This window comes from Cardiocondyla obscurior, linkage group LG01 (assembly GCF_019399895.1).
Source record: "Cardiocondyla obscurior isolate alpha-2009 linkage group LG01, Cobs3.1, whole genome shotgun sequence".
Classification (NCBI taxonomy): Eukaryota; Metazoa; Arthropoda; class Insecta; order Hymenoptera; family Formicidae; genus Cardiocondyla; species Cardiocondyla obscurior.
The window spans coordinates 4,920,961-4,938,720 of NC_091864.1; the positions used below are offsets into that span (position 1 = coordinate 4,920,961).

Here is a 17,760-nt window from a genome sequence, read left to right on the forward strand (position 1 = left end):
AGCTTGATACGTACGTGTGATCGTGATCGGGAGCGTCGCGAGTCGACGTCGATTTTGTTCGCGATCATTCTTTGTCAAGAGCTACCAGGCACGTATACGTGCGCCTTGTACATCGAAGTGTCCGTGCAAAATAGGTGCCGAGGAATAACTGCTGGAATAGAAATAGTAAGTGGCGGAGGAAACCGTGGGTGGCAGCTAGCAAACATAAGGCGTAGGACAAGGCGGGAATATCCTAATTACTTTCTGTATTTGTATTTAATGTTCAAGTTGCAGCCTCGCGGTTGCTCCTGCTAGTCGGTCATACGTTTTTTCTGCGCTATCTCCTTTCGCGACGCGTCGATCGATTTCCCGCGCGTTCACGTAGAACGTGAGATGAGAGACGAAGCGACGACGACGTCGACGTCGTTGACGACGTCGATAACGGCAATGGCAACGACACGGAACTCAATCTGAGGGTGGGGTATTTATTTTTGCGTTGCAGCTCGAATCGCATGAACGAGCGAAACATTCGTCGCGTATTCGCGGTCATCATTGCCAGAAATAGATATATCGGTGATATGTACGTGGGTGTGTTGGAGCGCTGGTTCCCCATCTCGATGGTTCTCCATCGCGCGACAAAAAAAAAAAAAAAAAAAAAAAAAATGGCAGGAAAATTGTGCGACAACGCGGACGGGTACCTGTGCTCCAATTTTTCTTCTCGTTGCCGTGTCAGCTTCGCGACGATTTTCGCGCGTTACCTATATATGACAAGTAGGGCATATGCGATACGTGTAAATGCATGTTCGTGAGAGCGCTGGCAAAGAGAGAGAGAAATGTTTCATCTTCTCATTGCTGATTTCGTTTAATTCGACTCTGAATATTTTTTTCTTTTCGATAACGAGATGCGAAAGCGCGCGTGTGACTTGTAAATGATAAGAAAATTTGAAGGTACTATTTAGGATTAATCTCGTATTTAAAAAAAAAAGCTACAGTGCCGAGGGGGTAATCGTATGTTTTAGAACTTGCAGAATCAATCGAAACAAATTCATATAAAAATTTGTATAATGAAAACAGTTCAATGGCATTTTACATGTATTTGTAAGATATATAAGCAATAATTTTAAGTGATTTTTTTTATACGTGACGTATGGCTGTACAGCTGTGCAATGTTTTGCCTGAATTGACCTTTAATTTAATAGAAAAAATTATAATAATCGTATGAAATTGTTGCTTAAAATAATTCGATAATATACTTTATAATATTAATTTTATAAAATTGTTCTATGCATGTAAATAAAAATTAAAAAAAGAAAAAATTGAAAATATTAGGGAAAATCAGATAGGCATTGATTTGTATTGACGTATATTATTGTATAATTTGTTATTTGAATGTAATAAAATATTTGGATTCTGTTGCAGGACTGCTAGATAAGGGAAATGGGGAAAGATTACTACAAGATTCTTGGCATAGCCAAGGGAGCGAGCGATGAGGAGATAAAAAAGGCTTACAGAAAGTTAGCCTTACGCTATCATCCCGATAAGAACAAAAGTCCTGGCGCTGAGGAGAAATTCAAGGAAATAGCTGAGGCATACGAAGTATTGTCAGATACGAAGAAGAGGGAGGTTTATGATAAATTCGGCGAGGAAGGTCTCAAAGGAGGTGCTTCGGCTGGTGGAGGCGGTGGCGGTGCCACATACACTTTCCACGGCGATCCCAGGGCAACGTTCGCTCAATTCTTTGGCTCAGCCAGCCCTTTCCACAACTTATTTGAGTTCGCTGGTAACCGCGGAGGATTTGCCTTCCATGAAGACGATATGGACATCGATATGGACCCGTTCGGTCTCGGCATGGGACCACCACGGCAAAGCGGTGCCTTTAGATCACATTCGTTTAACTTCGCCAGCCCGAATACCTGTAAAGGTACTGGCAAAGATCGCGCCCAAGATCCGGCCATCGAACACGACTTGTATATTAGTTTGGAAGAGATTTTGCGAGGATGCACTAAGAAGATGAAAATATGCAGACGAGCCATACAGCCGGACGGTACTTCGAAGAAAGAGGACAAACTCCTTACCATAAATGTGAAGCCAGGCTGGAAAGCCGGTACCAAAATTACTTTCCAGAAAGAAGGTGATCAGTCGCCGAGGAGGGAACCTGCGGACATCGTATTTATAATTAGAGATAAGCCGCATCCGTTATTCAGGAGAGAAGGCAGTGACATTAGATATACGTGCAAACTGAGCTTGAAGCAAGCTTTGTGCGGTACTATTGTCGAAGTTCCTACGCTAACTGGCGAAAAGATACCTTTGGATTTAACGAGGGAAACTGTCAAACCAAATACGGTCAAGAGGTTCCAGGGACACGGTTTACCTTTTCCGAAAGAACCGTCGCGGAAAGGCGATCTTCTTGTATCATTCGACATCAAGTTTCCTGAAACTTTAACTCAAAGCGCCAAGGATATATTGTACGACACATTACCTAATTGAGCTCGTATCGATCGAAAAAACATAAACTCATATGACGTAAGAAATATCGACGCAATTTTACATATTTAATCGTTTCGATCAGTGAAATTACAAATACGCCTCGTGTACGTTCTAGTACATAGAGAGACGCAAAAATGCGTTGCAACAATGCCAACGACGATGACAATGACAATCACAACAACGACAACGACGATAACGATGACTACGTTGATGACTAGGACATGAATTGATCGAGAACGTTTAAATATTTCTGCGATTTGCTCTTAGAGGCCAAATCAAATAAGATTAATATGTATTTATTTCGACGTAACGTTACGTCGATATTAAATTCAAATTCAGTGACTTGATGTCTATATGTAGCGTCCCAATCTAATATTTAAAAAAAAATAAAAAAATAAAAAATAATAAAAAAAGAACCGTAAAGAGTAAACACAGATATAAGAATGTTAAATTATAAAAAAAACTATTATAGAAACTGCTGTATAACTAATTTCTTGTGGTTGTCTGGATCACTGTTTTCTTTATTATACGTATTAGTACGTACATGTATGCGTGAATATGTATGCGTGCATCTAGAGATACACGTGCGGTATGTACGAAAGCTGTATAATAACGCGAGTGCAATATCAGAATTTTTATCTGTTCAACATTCAACGATACGGTTTGTGTTATTACGTATGACACATTTTACTTGATATTAATGCATAAACTGGTGAAAATAAAAATAAGAAAACTGCGAGATAAAAATTTTAGATATTGCGAGAAATCTTCTAATCATTTTTCCTGTCGTATACTGTCTAATATAAAGAAATTTTTGTTTATATTAAATACTACAAGACACAAACTGACGATACATTGTATTAAGCTCGATAGTTCGTAATATTGAGCCAACGTTTCGTTATGTATTTGCTCTTAAGTTTAATGGTTGATTAATTATTTGTACGGTAAATACTATGAACAATATTAAGTTATATGATACACATGTTCTTTATTGCTCATGATGCTCCATCTCGTACCTATGGAAATACATGGAAATACAAATATAACGTCGGGACACTTAAAATAGAATGATGAAGCAGATGACGTCATCCCGCGAGACTTCTCACGCGAATAAAGAGAATAAGCGCGCAAGCAGTCCATTTCCCTCCTTCCCTAAACGACCTTGTCTCGATTAATCGAAAGCTATCAATTTCTTTTTACCATTCTTACGTTTATTTTTCGCGGTTGTTAATTGTTAATCGAATAGATAGGACAATTTCGACACGGATGGGGGTAATTCGATGTAATCTTTATCGATCCATTTATCTTCATCGAGTGGAGAAGTAATATCGCGTGATACAGAAGTCAACAAGGGTAAACCATCTGGTCCCAATGTTAAATATTTGACAAACCGATTAGCGATTCCAAGGCGAGTTTGCGCATTCTGCGGTCCCAATTCGTCGTGCTCGTCCTCGTTCTCGTACCGATAAACCCTCGGCAGTTTTTTTTCGAATCGAAAGTTTTCTGGCAGACAGTGATGCTGACGACAAAAGTAATCTTGGCCGTCTTCGGCGTGGCACCACGTTCCATCTGGAAAATACGGGTCAAGGCCTATGTCGTTTAACTCCACGCGCGGCGCGTAATAAGCGGCGATGTCCTTTCGTCGACAGAATATAGCACAAGCTATCCACGGCTTGTCAGCTTCATGAGCCGTCTGCAGTCCCTTCGCTGTACTGTCCAGTTCGGATAGCCTTTCACCGAAAAGGCGACATTTGAGCGTGGCAAATTCATCGATCGTTCTGCGTTTCTTTTTGCAAAGTTTTTCATCCTTACACAAAAGTACATCGTAATACAGCCCCTTGCAATCTCTGGCCGTTCCACGATTTTTATTCTCGCAAAATCGCCGTCTGGTTCGAGCACCTTTAGACTTTTGTAAGCAACCGCTGCTGCAAGAGCCTTCTTTCCATTCGCTCCAGCTACCTTTTTGACTGTCTGATATTTCAGGCGTTTCGGGCACGGGTACACATTTTCCACCACGACATTCCTTGCCAGGATCGCATTGAGTTCCTGCAGAAGAAAATGTCGATTATGTCTGTCGAATGACAATTAGATCCGCGCGCGAACGTTACAACGTACCATCCAACGCCGGTCCTGCAAAGTAATATCCGCTTCTGTGAGGCGTTTCACATTGCAAAGATTGACAAGCCTCATGCAACGTAACAACGTCCGCGTCTTTGTCGCGTAGAAGTAGCTCGCATTGTCTCTTAGCGTTCCATTCTCTCCCAGGTAGATCGCGATATCGCGAATGATCGTTCGAGGCATTTCGTGGCTCTGGTTGATCCAATAGACAAATTTTCGTTTGCGAAAGAGTCTCGGCCACTTGCCGGCTACAGGCAGACCAAATTGTCTCACCTCGAACACCTCTGCTGGGTGACATGATGTATCCATCTCTCGGGCATGCGTTATCACTCGAATCATGCGGCATTCCTAAGCTTTTAAACGAATTAATTGAATCTTAATATCTTATACTGTAGTGTGGTCTTGTAAAGTATCATAAAATTCGAGGACTTACTTGTGACCGATTTCGTGAGCGGCGATATAAACTGATGTAAAGCCTGCAGATGGATACGGCTTTCCAAGTTGATCCGTAACTCCCAGTTCTGCTATCACGCAGGAATAACGCGGGATACATATACCACCGACAGTAGCTAATCCCATGGTAGCGCCGTTTCTTCTTCCATTTTCGACTGCATAAAGATCTAGTCCAGTTACGTAAAGGCCAATATCCCAGTGTCGTGAGCGATCGTTCTCTGGAGGATTGCGAGCGTTTGCGTAATTGCAAAACGAATCCAGCAAGTTACCTCTTTCGCCGCCAAAGTGCGGCAAATCAAATGGCTGTCTTTGAATAATATCTAGACGTATCAACGAGATGTCAATTGAAACACCGAGGCTCGGATGATGATACAGCGCTTGGATACCATTCACATAAGCCAACAGCATATCACGAATTTTCTCATCGTCTTCGTCCAGGAAAGGCGAGAACAAACGATACGCAGCCTCGTCGAAGAAAACCGCCAGCTCTAATACTAAGTTTTCCTGTGTATCTCGTATTCGGTGTCGATGCATTTCGAAATCTGGATCAACGGACAATCTCGGCGGTGATCGCTTAACTACATGAGGTTCACCCAACGGAAGATTGACTTCTTGCTTCACGTAACGATCGTTGACAAGTAAGGCCGAAGGTGCGAAGCCGTTTCTTAAAGGCGTGATCTCCAACGTGGCATTCTCCAAGAAGACGAGCCCGTGCTACCTCCAACAGAAATACACTTTTTACGTTGTTGTTCTAATAAGTATATGATATGCGCTATTTATTAAAAAAAAAAAAAAAAAAAAAAAAAATAATAATGATGGCAAGAATAGAATCAATTTTATTGTTATCTCTTATCTCGAAAAATTGTAATTGGAATCTTTTGAAAGATAGCGCGTGCGAAAGTAGTAAAATAATAAAAACGTTGTTGTCTTCTAAAAAATACCGACCAATCCATGCTGTTGACAAAAACTTATAGCTGCAGAACCAGCAGGACTTTTGTGAAGATAATAGCAAGGATTTGGTGCATTTAATTGTGGTAATTCTTCCATGATGTCGTTTGCATTGTGTTTCCAGACTTGAAATTGAGGCGATACCATATTGTCATTTCTACGTAGATTCAACTGGATAATTTGCCCGAACGCTTTAAAAGTTAAAGGAATCTGAAAATTGAATAATAATTATGTAATTAAATAATAATTTTTTACGATGGTACGCTTTTTAAAAATAAAATAAAATTTTATATTAACATACCTCCCGTGCACCTTTCAAATCCCATACTGGCAATAATATTACTTCAGTGTCTGGTATCATACGCGCGTACACTTCGTTTAATAAAACTATCAGCATCAACCTCAATAGAGAGGACATGTTCTTTACCTTATGTTTCAAGTTCAAGTACTTGAAAGAACATAATTAACGGCTCTTTATATATTTAAATATATATACACATGTAATATAAAACCCGTATATTCGTTATCGTTTCGGAAGTTCACGTACAAAGTGCGTACTGGTACCTGTATTTAAAAATATCCATTGTGTCATTAATACCTACGTATGCACTCTATATGCTACTTATATTTCAGCTTTAAGTTTTGAGCAAAAATTAACTTGACTTATGCACTACCTGCAGCAACGATAACCCCCGCAAAATTTACATAGCGCAGATGTATGTTGCGCCTAATGATAACAATAATCGCGCGCTTAATTTCAAGTGACATTAACTTGAATTCTTAGATTCTAAAATTAAAATTATATCAAGACTTTGATATTTATACGTTATTACTCGTCATTGATAAACTGCATCTCGAATGGGAATGTTATTAGTTACTTTATACCATAATTATTGCAAATATACGGTTTTATACTTTTATCGAAAGTACCGTTAAAAAATTATTAAATGCAGGAAGGTATAAATAATATAGTAAAATTTTACTTGTTACAAATAGTAATAGTATTAAAATATCTCAATAAAAACAATAAATAATAATTGCGATCAATAATAAAATTAATTTATAGAAGATTCGGCAGTGTATCTAGCATGCTTGGCAATGCTCGTTATAATTATAAATATATAATGATGTTTAGAGGATATATTAAATAATACGATAATCAATTTTTCACAGTCTAACATGATGATCCTTTCATATATGTATATATATGTATAGATGTAAAATCTCTATATTACAATTATGTTATTTTATTTCAAATAACACTTTATAATATCTGTACTAATGCACATTATAGATAAATTGGAAATTTATTTAAGTTTTTAAAATAATTATTCAAAATAATTAAAAAGAGGTAAAAAAATCAAATTAAAAATTAAAGTAAACGTCTTAAATATATATTTTTTAAGTGCAATTTGAAATAAAATATTAAAATTGTAATATGATACGTATGTACAAGATGAAATCAACTTATATGTCAATATTTTAGACGTAGATAAACCCAGAGCTCAAAAAATATATAAGCATATATAAATATAATTTTTTTTTTTGATTTCCGAAATATAATAAATTTAAAATACCTAAAAATGTCAGTTTTTTTTCATCTTTTACACATGCAATGTAACACATTTTAAAATCGTAATAAAACAGATTCGGAATGTGCTAAACTGACATATAATTAAGAATCGTCCTGTACATGACCGGAATAACTCAATGGAAAAAAAAGAAAGGACCTTTATACAACATCGTAGCGCTTTTTTAAAGCATCGATTTGAAGTACTACTTGTTTATTCGACATTTACTCGATTCATTTCGCAGCACCGAGAATCATGCATGATGCCCAATTATATAACGCATCATATAAAACTTTGTAAACTGACTCGCAACTGTCATTCTTTGGATATTTCGCAGTCACAACAATGTGGATGTAGATGTGTACCGAAAAAAAAAATTTGCCTTTAACTTTCCACCTTAAAATACGAATGTATTTTAAGTGATTATTTTTTACGATCCGTTGCCATAATTCTATGAACCACAGTGAACACTTAGGTATATATCCTCCAAATGACGGAAGATATAGCCGTATATAAAATTTGTAGCCAATACTTGCTACGAACACACAAAGGTTTAGCTGGATTGTTTTTTTCCGGTTTTTTTCCCAATACTAATCGCTTGGTCTATCGTAATACGCCTGTAATACATACTGTTATATATACAAATGTATGTACATATCAAATATTACGTGCATGCGCGTGCCCGCGTACACACGATAAACGCACGTATGTGCACGTGTGTGTAGGCATGCACAATGCACCCATACATACATACCATACATTGTGATACACATCTATTATAATTTCTACAACATTATATTTCTATAACATGTTTAATGTGCAGCAACCAAGCTATGAGTATGCATTTTTGTTTGCGTTATGTATTTTCTGTGCATGTGTATACAGGCGTAGATTACGAGACCCTTATAACATATACAAATGTGGCATACAATCTCAACAATATTACATTACTGTTATAAGAGACCTAATTGATGAGATTATACACAAAATCTACAAGAAAAAGGTTACTGATAATAATGATAATAATACATTAAAATGCTACATGAATATCTGATAACTCTCTTTTAAAATCTGTAAATTTCTCTCAATATAACGTGCAATTATTAATAGCCTTGCAATCTTAATCAGCATAAACTTGAAATTGAGTTTATTAATTACATTATTAATCTTAAATATTATATTTATTCTATAATACAAATTTATTTCAAGTTAATTATGTTACAACAAGCGTTTATCAAGTGAAATATTCACATAAAGACATAAGATTTTTTTTATTTTTTATTAATTTAAACAGCACACTACTTAATTATACTAATGTACTAATTTTAGAATTTTTTTTTAATTGATACGTCAGACATTAAAGAAAGAAAAATATGTTAGAAATATTTAGAGAACAAACAAAAAGTGTTTTTTTTTTATGCTAATGTTTAAAGATCATATTGTGTTACTATAACCGAGTATTCTATTTTCGAGTTAAAAGCTGCTGTTTTTTGATTGCAATATTAAAAATTATTTTCAGTAAAAATAAATGTCATAATAGTTGATTAAGATTTATGGCTACTTATTAATAAAATTAATTTACTGGATGTGTAAAAGTACAATTTTCAAATATAACATAAATTTTTAATTGTAAGGTCACTTTTTAATAAAATTGAAATAATTTTTTTTTAATCTACGACTTTTCATTGATTTTATTATACAAGATATTTTATTCTCTTTTCATTATATTGTAAGCATATATTATCCACATCCACAAAAAGCTGTATCGTTATTACATTATAAAAGAGAGTTATTAATAACAAAAAACGAGAACAAATCTAATAAATTAATAACTTTAAAAGTAAAAACAACCCTTCATTTATTTCCTTCACCTAAAGTCGGAAAAAAATGCAAAAAAAAACCTTGCTTGTCTGTAATTTGCATAGAAAGTTATATTTTACATAATCTAAATAAAGTTAGGATTGGTCATCGTTCGAAGGCCATTGCCCAGAATGATTCCAATCCCAATCTTTGCCTTTAGGACGAAACTTGCTGGTACTTGCAGAATTATTCCAATCGCGATGAAAAAATTTCTTCTTGAAGTGATGTCGCTCAGGATCTAATTGTCGTTGATATTTTAAAGGTACTGAAGAGGACGTGCCACTTGGAGGATTACTACTAGATGAATTTGTAGGACGGGGGCTAGTTGGAGAAGGTGTTCTTGGCGGACCCAACGCTTCGTCGGGAGAAGGTACTACAGGCGGTGGCCCTGTTACGGCGCTATCTGAGCCTAATCCACTATCGGGACTTGTATTCACTCCTTCTGTCGATCGTCTGCGTTTATCAAGTTCCGTGGAAGCAAACGCGACCAAACGATCAAATCCTGAGCTAATACGATCTTGCCAATCAGCTTCTCCATCTGCAAATTAAAACTCAATTAAACGCTGCAACATGTCCGTAATAAAACATTAAATAGTCATGTATTACTAAATTTTCATAAAAATAAGCCATTAATCGTATACAAACGCGTACTATAATTCGCAATTATCTTTATGTATACGCGCAATTCACGTATTATATATTTTATAAATACATTTTAAATTATACATATATTCTAAATATATATAAATTACTGAGCAAGAAATTGGATAATATGAAAGCAAGTTTAAAATATCAAGTAAGTTGTCATATCAGACAAGTTTTTACATTTTGCATTTAATGTAAATATTTAAAAGGTACATATAAATTAAAATGGGTTTAATTTACGTTAAATTGTTATTATTAAAGACTTTATTATATAAAGATGTTATTATTAAAGAAAATTAGTCAGTATATTTTAAAAATCAAAAAAATTCAATATAAAATTGCTGTAATATGGTAAATATGAAATTCATTATAAATAATACACGCTTAACAGATGAAAAAATTAATGATCTAATATTGATATACTAGATGTTTTACAAATTTAATTAAACTCTTGATTAAACTTAAGTTCTATTAAAAGCAGATCGCAAATAATAAAATAAAGAGAAAATAAAACAAAATTTTCCATGCAACATGCACTAAAGTAGTCCACCAATTAGAATACATTCGTTTGAATTCTAAATTCATCATGCGCGCATTTATATACATATAACTTTTATTCATAAGTAAAATTTATAAACTTGAAAGTCTGGCTTATTTTCATGGAAAATAATTTTTTAATAGTTGGTCTTTTTGTGGTTTTAAAGTAGAAGAGATGTACGTTGCTCGCGTGTATAGCTACGCAGTAAGAAAGATAATAAATTTTTTTGCATATTTTATGGAATGACTAAAATCAAATAGCAAAATGAATTTTGACCCCCGTGGGACAACTCACCGGCGATTGTACCGACGAACCAACCCACAGGCAGCCGTATTTTTTTCATTTCTCCGTCTGATTTGTGCGTCTCAATCTCTAATAAAACAAGCTTCAGGGATTCTGAGATTGAGTATGTGACAGAGAGAACTAACCAACAAACAGCTACAGTGCATCTAACAAATACAGCAAACAACAACAAAAATAAATATAAATAAAAGTCAGGTACCAGCTCCATAAGATAAGCTAAACCATTAGTGCGTATAAATACGTGGAAAGGTGCATAAAAGAGCAAAGATAAATATGATATATTTCAAAAGATCTAAGCAAAGTCGCATTTAGCAAAGATTTTTATCGAAAATACTTGTACTGTTCTACACCCCTTGTTACTCAGAATAAGAATGTAACATAAATATAAAACATAAAATAAATGCAGAAAATGTTTTATTTTGTATGTGTGTGTGTGTGTATACAATGTATACGTGCGTACAATGTGTGTGCGTGCGTGCAATTCTTAAAAAAAAAAGAAAAAAAAAATGTATGTAAAAAATATGAGATAAGTATTAAATGAGGCACAATCACTCGTCTATAATTATCGTTATCTAACAATTTAAATTAATAACTTTATTATTATTTTATACTATATAATATTATAAATAATACATATTCTTTATCTACATTATATATTTAAGTGCAATAAAAATTGAAGAATCTTGCAAATGTTATTAATATTTATATAATTTTCTATTTTATATATTGTAAAAATTTTCCACGGTATCAAAAAGCATAATTATAAATCATTCCAAGCGTATGTTTTATATCAATATTCTAACAAGACAAGATTTTGTCAAATCCCAAAAACCAAATAATTTTTCTTACCGTCATCTCCAACAACACTTCGCTGTCTTTGCGTTGTCATTTGAGGTTCATCGACTAGCGGCGTCGAAGTATTAGAATGTGGTTCCACAAGAGGACTTAGAGGTGCTCCACTTGTGCTTACCGATGATACAACCGCTTCTGTTTTTACAGACATTAACGGTTGTGATTGACAAACCGCAGTTACCGTACCACTCGTCGTCGCATTTCCATTACTATTATTACTGTTCGTTGTATATCGCGGGTATGGTTGATATCTACAAATACATAATCTATAAATATCTCGTTTTATCTAACTTATTTTAATTACAACATTTAATATCGTTTTTTTTTTACCTTCTACTGCTAGGAAGTGTCGATTCTGTTTTACTGCTATTATTGTGATTGTTTAATATTCGAGCATGTAATGACGCTGCGAGCCCTTCTACAGGTAATAATTCTCCATTTGATGAATTTTGAGACGAGTGTAGAGGTGATGCCGCTGAATGAGATTGTGTTAGTGTCTGAGACGGATTATCCGAAAAGTAAGATTCGTGATAAGGTTTAATATCCGCTCGTGGCAATTGAACCGGTGTATATCTAATAAAAAAAAAAGATTTGCATTTGAAATGTTTCAATAAATTGCATAAAAAATAATTGTGAACTCGAGGAATAAATACCTTTGCGGTTGCGTTACAGGAGTGAAAAGCACAGATGATCTCGAACTAGTCGTGGGTGTGGAGGTAGAAGCTCCTGAAGAAGTAGGCGCATAGCTAGCTACATGTGCCAACGTCGATAAACCAGCATCTCCCTCGGCACTTGCTGGTCTACTAATGGGAGAATATACAGTTTCAGGTCTTATCATCGCAGTTATATCAACGGTAGCGTTTATTATAGACTGATTAGAAATTTCTAGAGTCCTCTCTATTTCTCCACTGACGAGATCGCCAATCGTCCTAGTACCGAGTAACCCACTTCCACCCGCTACCAGTCGATTGTCATAATTTGACGATTGTCTAGGATCGATCGTCGATCTGTCAGACGATAAGTGAGATGACGTGAGACGCTCTTGTGAAAGATGACGCCGCAACGCTAACTTTGCAGGCGATACCTATAAAACATTGCATATATGTTTAGAACATTATACTGATGTGAGATATTTACATAAATGTATAAAAAATACGTTTAAATTTTATATATAAAAAAAAAAAAAATAGATTCATATTCTTACTTGAGTATAATCCGGAGTAGAAACGTTCTGTGGTAATGAAACGCGCTTTCTTTCGGATTCGGACTGACTTTGTAATTGCATCTGCTGTTGCTTATTTCTGTTTTGTTGATCTTCATTTAATACACTTGTAATGATACTTTTTAATCTATCTTCAAAATTGGCGACTCTAGGTGGCTCTTGAGTTCTATTCGGTGCATCTTTATTAACCATCGCCGTTTGCGATTGTGTGGACGAAATAGAGGACGACGTAGAAAAACTAAGAGATGCCTGTGGCAGTCTAGCTCTGGAATTACTGTTGCTACTTTGTCTGTTTAATATACGACCCGCTTCTATTTGTCTTCCCGTTTCCAAAATTTTTTGCGCTAATATTTCTGGATTATTCTCTTGTATCTTTCCTATATCCGGAACATCGGGCCATTCTTGCGATCTCGAACGACCTTCTCTACTTTTACGTACAGTTCCATTTTTATTATTCTGTTGTTGACCACTATGATGTAAATTTGCCAAATGTTTGCTTCCAATCGCGTCCTTTTGTTGTTGAGCAATAGCAGCGGCCTGCTTTTCGCTACTTGTCCTTTCCAATAAGTTTAATTCATGCTCCAGCTTTGAAACCTGTTGTACAAAAAAAATTTAACGAAAATTAGAACAAACAGATTTTTGCGCACGTGTCTTCCTCCCTCCCTCCCTCAAACGCACACACAAAATGATTGGAAAAATGAGTTTTTACATAAATAAAAAAAAAAGTTATTACATAAATTTAATTATTTAATAAATATTTAAATATACATACCTGAGTGTGTAATCGTTTACGCTGAGAAAGAGTAGCAGAAATTTCTTTCAACAAATAATCCTCAGTGAGTGGTTGATGTAAATTCGTTATGCCATTTGCAGTCGTATGACCATTATATTTTTCCTGTAATTCTTGATGTCTCAGTGCCACTAGTCTGTTTTGTTCAGTTTCTATAGACGCAACTTGCGCTTGTAATTTACTTGCTTTAGCCTGTAGCTGTTTATGTCTTAGAACTATTTCCTTAGCTTTCGCTAACAGATCGCCAGGTGATGTAGCATTGATACCTAATTCAGTCATTCTCGCTTTCAAAAGAGCTACACTGTCATCTATTAACACTTTGATTTGTTTCTCCAATTGCGCGGCTCTTGACTGAAGCTTGGAGTTTCTTTCTCTTTCTTTTGCAATATCTGTATTAACGGATACTTTGTAAGCGGGCGTTCTCATCGATTCTAGCATATGCATAAATTGGTCCCTGTGGTAAAAAAAAAAACTTTTATTTACAACATTAACGACACAGATAAATAGAATAAGAAAAAAAGGAAAAGAGCGGAACGTGACAAATAGAGAAATAATAAAATAATTACCTGTACAAATCCAGAAGTATTTGTAAAGCGTAAGGAGTCGCGGACGGAGCAGGTGGTATACTGAGTTCTTCGTGTACTGAAGTGGAATGCGATTGCAAAGAAAGCGATAATGAAGACAATTGTTGATCTACACAACCAGGTGCAGGCGGAGGTTTCTTCCCAAGAGCTTGAGGTGACGTACTAAGCAGAGTCTGACTATGTAACAAATCTAATCCAGATATATTGATTGCCTTTTTAGGCTTGGATCTTTTAACGCCTCTTCCCCTCTGTCTACCTCTAGCTGGAGCTCTCATAATGCTATTTGTAGTTTTTCGATTAAACTTCCTCCGTATTTTGTTTGGCTGCCGACGACTTTTAACAGTAGTGTCGTCCAGGTCGGAGTCACTATTTGTTCCTTGTTGCTCCGAATGATTTGGGCTATCTAATTGCCTCGACAGATCTCTCTTGGCTCTGTCACCTCTTTCATTTCTATTAGAAATCTTACTACTATTGCTGGCAGTGTTGCTTATCACAGAATCAGAGTTTTCATCTAAGCCACCTTGTTTATTGTTTTTCAAGCGGTGGAAATAACGTTCTAATTTAGTTCGATCGATTACATGCAAATAATACGATACCGGTTTACCAGTCCAAGAGACAGAACCTTTCAATGGTGACATCTCTGAGACATGCATTATCGTTCCGATATCTGCCATAATAAAAATTGAAAAATTAAAATTATGGAAGTCTAGAATAATTTATTAAAAAACTGTTATATTACCACTCAAGTTGCGGTCCGTTATTCGAAAGTTTAATGGACAAAATGATTTTGAAGACACTATACGAGCGCCGTCTCGTAAATCGGCGAAGCGTTCTTTTAATTGATGATCAACCGTTGGGCCAAATGCAAAATTATTAACAAATACTATCGTAGAACCAGTTATACTTTCGCGATGTTCATCAGCTAAAAAATCTCCTTTCACTAAACGATAGTCTCCACATCGCTTTCCATACCAATTTAGCCATTTTCGAAAATTTGTTTCCATGCTCTGCAGGCATATAAAAATTTATTTTACTTGACAATGTAATATAATAAATTTTATTCGATTATTATAAATAATTGTGCAAGTAAAAAAAATGTTTACGTTTACAAAGCGTCTCATAGTAAACTATCACTTTTTCATGGTATAGTAATAGCTTATATGATACAGTTAAGAATATTGTAATTATGTGTGTTTGTACCTGTGCATATTTCGATGGTACATCAGCCTTCTCAACACCGAGACAAATTTTGCATAAAGTTGCAGCTGCCATCTGAAGAACTACTTGACCAACTCCAGAACCTAGATCAACAAAGACATCATCCTCGGTCACATCAATTTGATCAATCATCTGACATACAAGCTCATAACTTGTTTCGCCATAAACCTCGGGTGAAAAAGGCTCGTATTGATTTAACTTGTCTGGTTCAACCACAGCTTGATTATAAGTTTGTTGAAGTATATGACGAAGTAAACCTCTACTGGGTCTCTTATTTAGCCTCTGGGATGGTAGGCTAGTGCCTTTTTCCTATACAAGTTTTACAACAAACCATCAATATATATGGAATATATAGATAACAATATACACAGATCCTTAATTTGACGTCAATGCTTTTAGGAGTGGTCAAAGGTCCAGAATTAACAAAGAAAAAAAAAACAAACTAGAAACATGAAAATAAAATTTAGATTATTTGCATTGCGTTAAAGGGTATAAGGAAATATAGCAATAATGACGTTACACATAGATACATAAAAATTAACGTACCAATTGTACTAAACTATCGATAGCTCTGTTAAATCTATCGCACAAGCTTTTCATACTTTCGTAGTCTCTTGGATTATAGTTACAAAGAACATTATTTTCTAAAGGTAATTTCAGATCTGGCAAATCTTCACAAACCCATCGCATAGTTTCGATAACGTCCAGTGCTCCATCGTGACGATCCTGTGACATATACATACATAGAATACATTATACAATAGTTCTTGTATGTAATATCGCAAATAGGGAAAAAAAGGGCGATTCTGTATAATATAATAAGTGACAAATTAATAAAGCAAATGTAAACAAATTTTCTGCTGAAGTAAATTGTAATTTAATTTCATCCGATTGTCGTGTTACGATTAACTTACAGATCCTGATCCAGAAGTGAGAGGCCACTGATACACTATCGGTTCCGCTCCTGCTGGCGAGTGCAGACGCAACTCCATTTTTCTTAGCGGGTCCTTTCCCACGTTCCTTTTTGCGTACTTGAAACGAAGATGAGAAAGGGATACGTACGCGCGCACGCACGCACGCACGCACGCACGGTACGTACGTACGTACGCACGTACGCACGCACGTAAGACGCTTTATCCGTTCCGCACGGACTGAAGGGATCCGCTGGGATCCACCTTCTCGAGTAGCGTGGCGTGATTTAACGCGCAACGCGACGTAAGTTGATAGATCGGGATGAGCGAGGCAGTGCTAACGTAATGTGGCTGTGGTGATGGCGGTAGCGGTGGTGACTGCACTTGCAGTTGCAATAATGACAGTAGTGACAGTGACAGCGGCTGCTTCGATTACTCCGATCTGCTTTGCTTCGCTTTGCTTTGCTTTACTCTGTTCTGTTATACTCCGCTCAGCTCCGCTTCAATCGATCTCTCTTTCTCTGTCTGTCTCTCTCTCTCTCTCTTTTTCTCTCTCTCCCTTCTTCTCTCTACCTTACTCTTTTTTGCTCTTTCTTTTTACCTCTGTCGTTGGGGTCCTTTGCACTAGGACACAACCACTGCGAAGACACTCACGGATCCCCCCCCGCGCTGCAGCTTCTTTCACAAGCATAGAAACGTCTGGGAGCTGACGTTTGTCCACGGTGAATCTTATAGAACGATCGAGGCGAGGGTTATCCAGGTTCGCGCGGCGTACATGCAGCTCGATGAGATGCGAGAGGCGATTACGGCGCTGATGAAACGCGCGACAAAATGTGCTGCCGAGGACCGCTGGGAACCACTAGGAACCGCCCGGGAACGCGTGGCATGCGAATTTACGAAAAAGCACACGCTAAAAAACACGGGCTATCCTGCTGCACGGTGAAACAGCGCACGGGGAGGGGGGGATGACGACACCAAAACATGGCGAAGATGGCGTCACGCCTCTTCCATTCCATCTGCCGTGCGCGCCGTGCTTCGTGCGGCGGCATTCTTCTTTTGTCCCTTCTCCACGTCCTAAACCTGATCTGAACATTCGCTTCTCCGTCTTTGACGTTGACTATCCATTTTCATTTATCGTTTCTTATAAAAACGGGCGATGTTATCAATAATAGTTGACATGTAATCATCGATTATAAAATACGTTCGTTTACGAAGCCGATATATGGCTGCTCTCAGCGATGATACCTAATTAGAAAGAACGTTCAGTGTTTCTTTAATATG

General features: G+C 36.4%; 3 protein-coding genes across 4 annotated transcripts; 1 reads left to right on the top strand and 2 right to left on the bottom strand.

The window, feature by feature from the left end:
- Positions 1-6: 6 nt before the first annotated feature.
- On the top strand, positions 7-3,444 carry LOC139105157 (dnaJ protein homolog 1). The gene is made up of 2 exons (XM_070661104.1): positions 7-165; positions 1,399-3,444. The coding sequence occupies exon 2, from the start codon at positions 1,417-1,419 to the stop codon at positions 2,464-2,466; it is 1,050 nt and encodes a 349-aa protein (XP_070517205.1). The 5' UTR covers positions 7-165; positions 1,399-1,416; the 3' UTR covers positions 2,467-3,444.
- On the bottom strand, positions 3,435-6,795 carry Stl (ADAMTS metallopeptidase stall). The gene is made up of 5 exons (XM_070661028.1): positions 6,287-6,795; positions 5,983-6,195; positions 5,018-5,751; positions 4,582-4,937; positions 3,435-4,512 (listed from the first exon to the last, which is right to left on the bottom strand). Exons 1-5 carry the CDS (start codon positions 6,401-6,403, stop codon positions 3,701-3,703), a joined length of 2,232 nt encoding a protein of 743 aa, XP_070517129.1. The 5' UTR covers positions 6,404-6,795; the 3' UTR covers positions 3,435-3,700.
- Positions 6,796-6,945: 150 nt separating this feature from the next.
- On the bottom strand, positions 6,946-17,463 carry Gpp (DOT1 like histone lysine methyltransferase grappa). Of its 2 annotated transcripts, none has more exons than XM_070660974.1 (11): positions 16,483-17,463; positions 16,115-16,294; positions 15,551-15,877; positions 15,090-15,357; positions 14,333-15,017; positions 13,749-14,220; positions 12,959-13,570; positions 12,408-12,838; positions 12,085-12,327; positions 11,752-12,005; positions 6,946-9,954 (listed from the first exon to the last, which is right to left on the bottom strand). In XM_070660974.1, the coding sequence occupies exons 1-11, from the start codon at positions 16,558-16,560 to the stop codon at positions 9,512-9,514; spliced, it is 3,993 nt and encodes a 1,330-aa protein (XP_070517075.1). In that variant the 5' UTR covers positions 16,561-17,463; the 3' UTR covers positions 6,946-9,511. The 2 variants fall into 2 exon arrangements, with proteins under 2 accessions (XP_070517075.1, XP_070517083.1); XM_070660982.1 differs by lacking the exon at positions 6,946-9,954 and adding an exon at positions 10,745-11,048 and having other exon boundaries at positions 16,483-17,461.
- Between the last annotated feature and the right edge of the window lie 297 nt (positions 17,464-17,760).

Excerpts from the sequence above, each read along its gene's own strand:
- LOC139105157 (XM_070661104.1), top strand. The coding sequence starts at position 1,417 with ATGGGGAAAGATTACTACAAGATTCTTGGCATAGCCAAGGGAGCGAGC.
- Stl (XM_070661028.1), bottom strand. The coding sequence starts at position 6,403 with ATGTCCTCTCTATTGAGGTTGATGCTGATAGTTTTATTAAACGAAGTG. Across the intron at positions 5,752-5,982 it reads TTTGTCAACAGCATGGATTG|CACGGGCTCGTCTTCTTGGA; the intron begins GTCGGTATTTTT and ends TGTTGGAGGTAG. Across the intron at positions 4,513-4,581 it reads TGCAGGACCGGCGTTGGATG|GAACTCAATGCGATCCTGGC; the intron begins GTACGTTGTAAC and ends TTTCTTCTGCAG.
- Gpp (XM_070660974.1), bottom strand. The coding sequence starts at position 16,560 with ATGGAGTTGCGTCTGCACTCGCCAGCAGGAGCGGAACCGATAGTGTAT. Across the intron at positions 12,328-12,407 it reads CCTGTAACGCAACCGCAAAG|ATATACACCGGTTCAATTGC; the intron begins GTATTTATTCCT and ends TTTTTTTATTAG. Across the intron at positions 9,955-11,751 it reads AAGTGTTGTTGGAGATGACG|ATGGAGAAGCTGATTGGCAA; the intron begins GTAAGAAAAATT and ends TTTAATTTGCAG.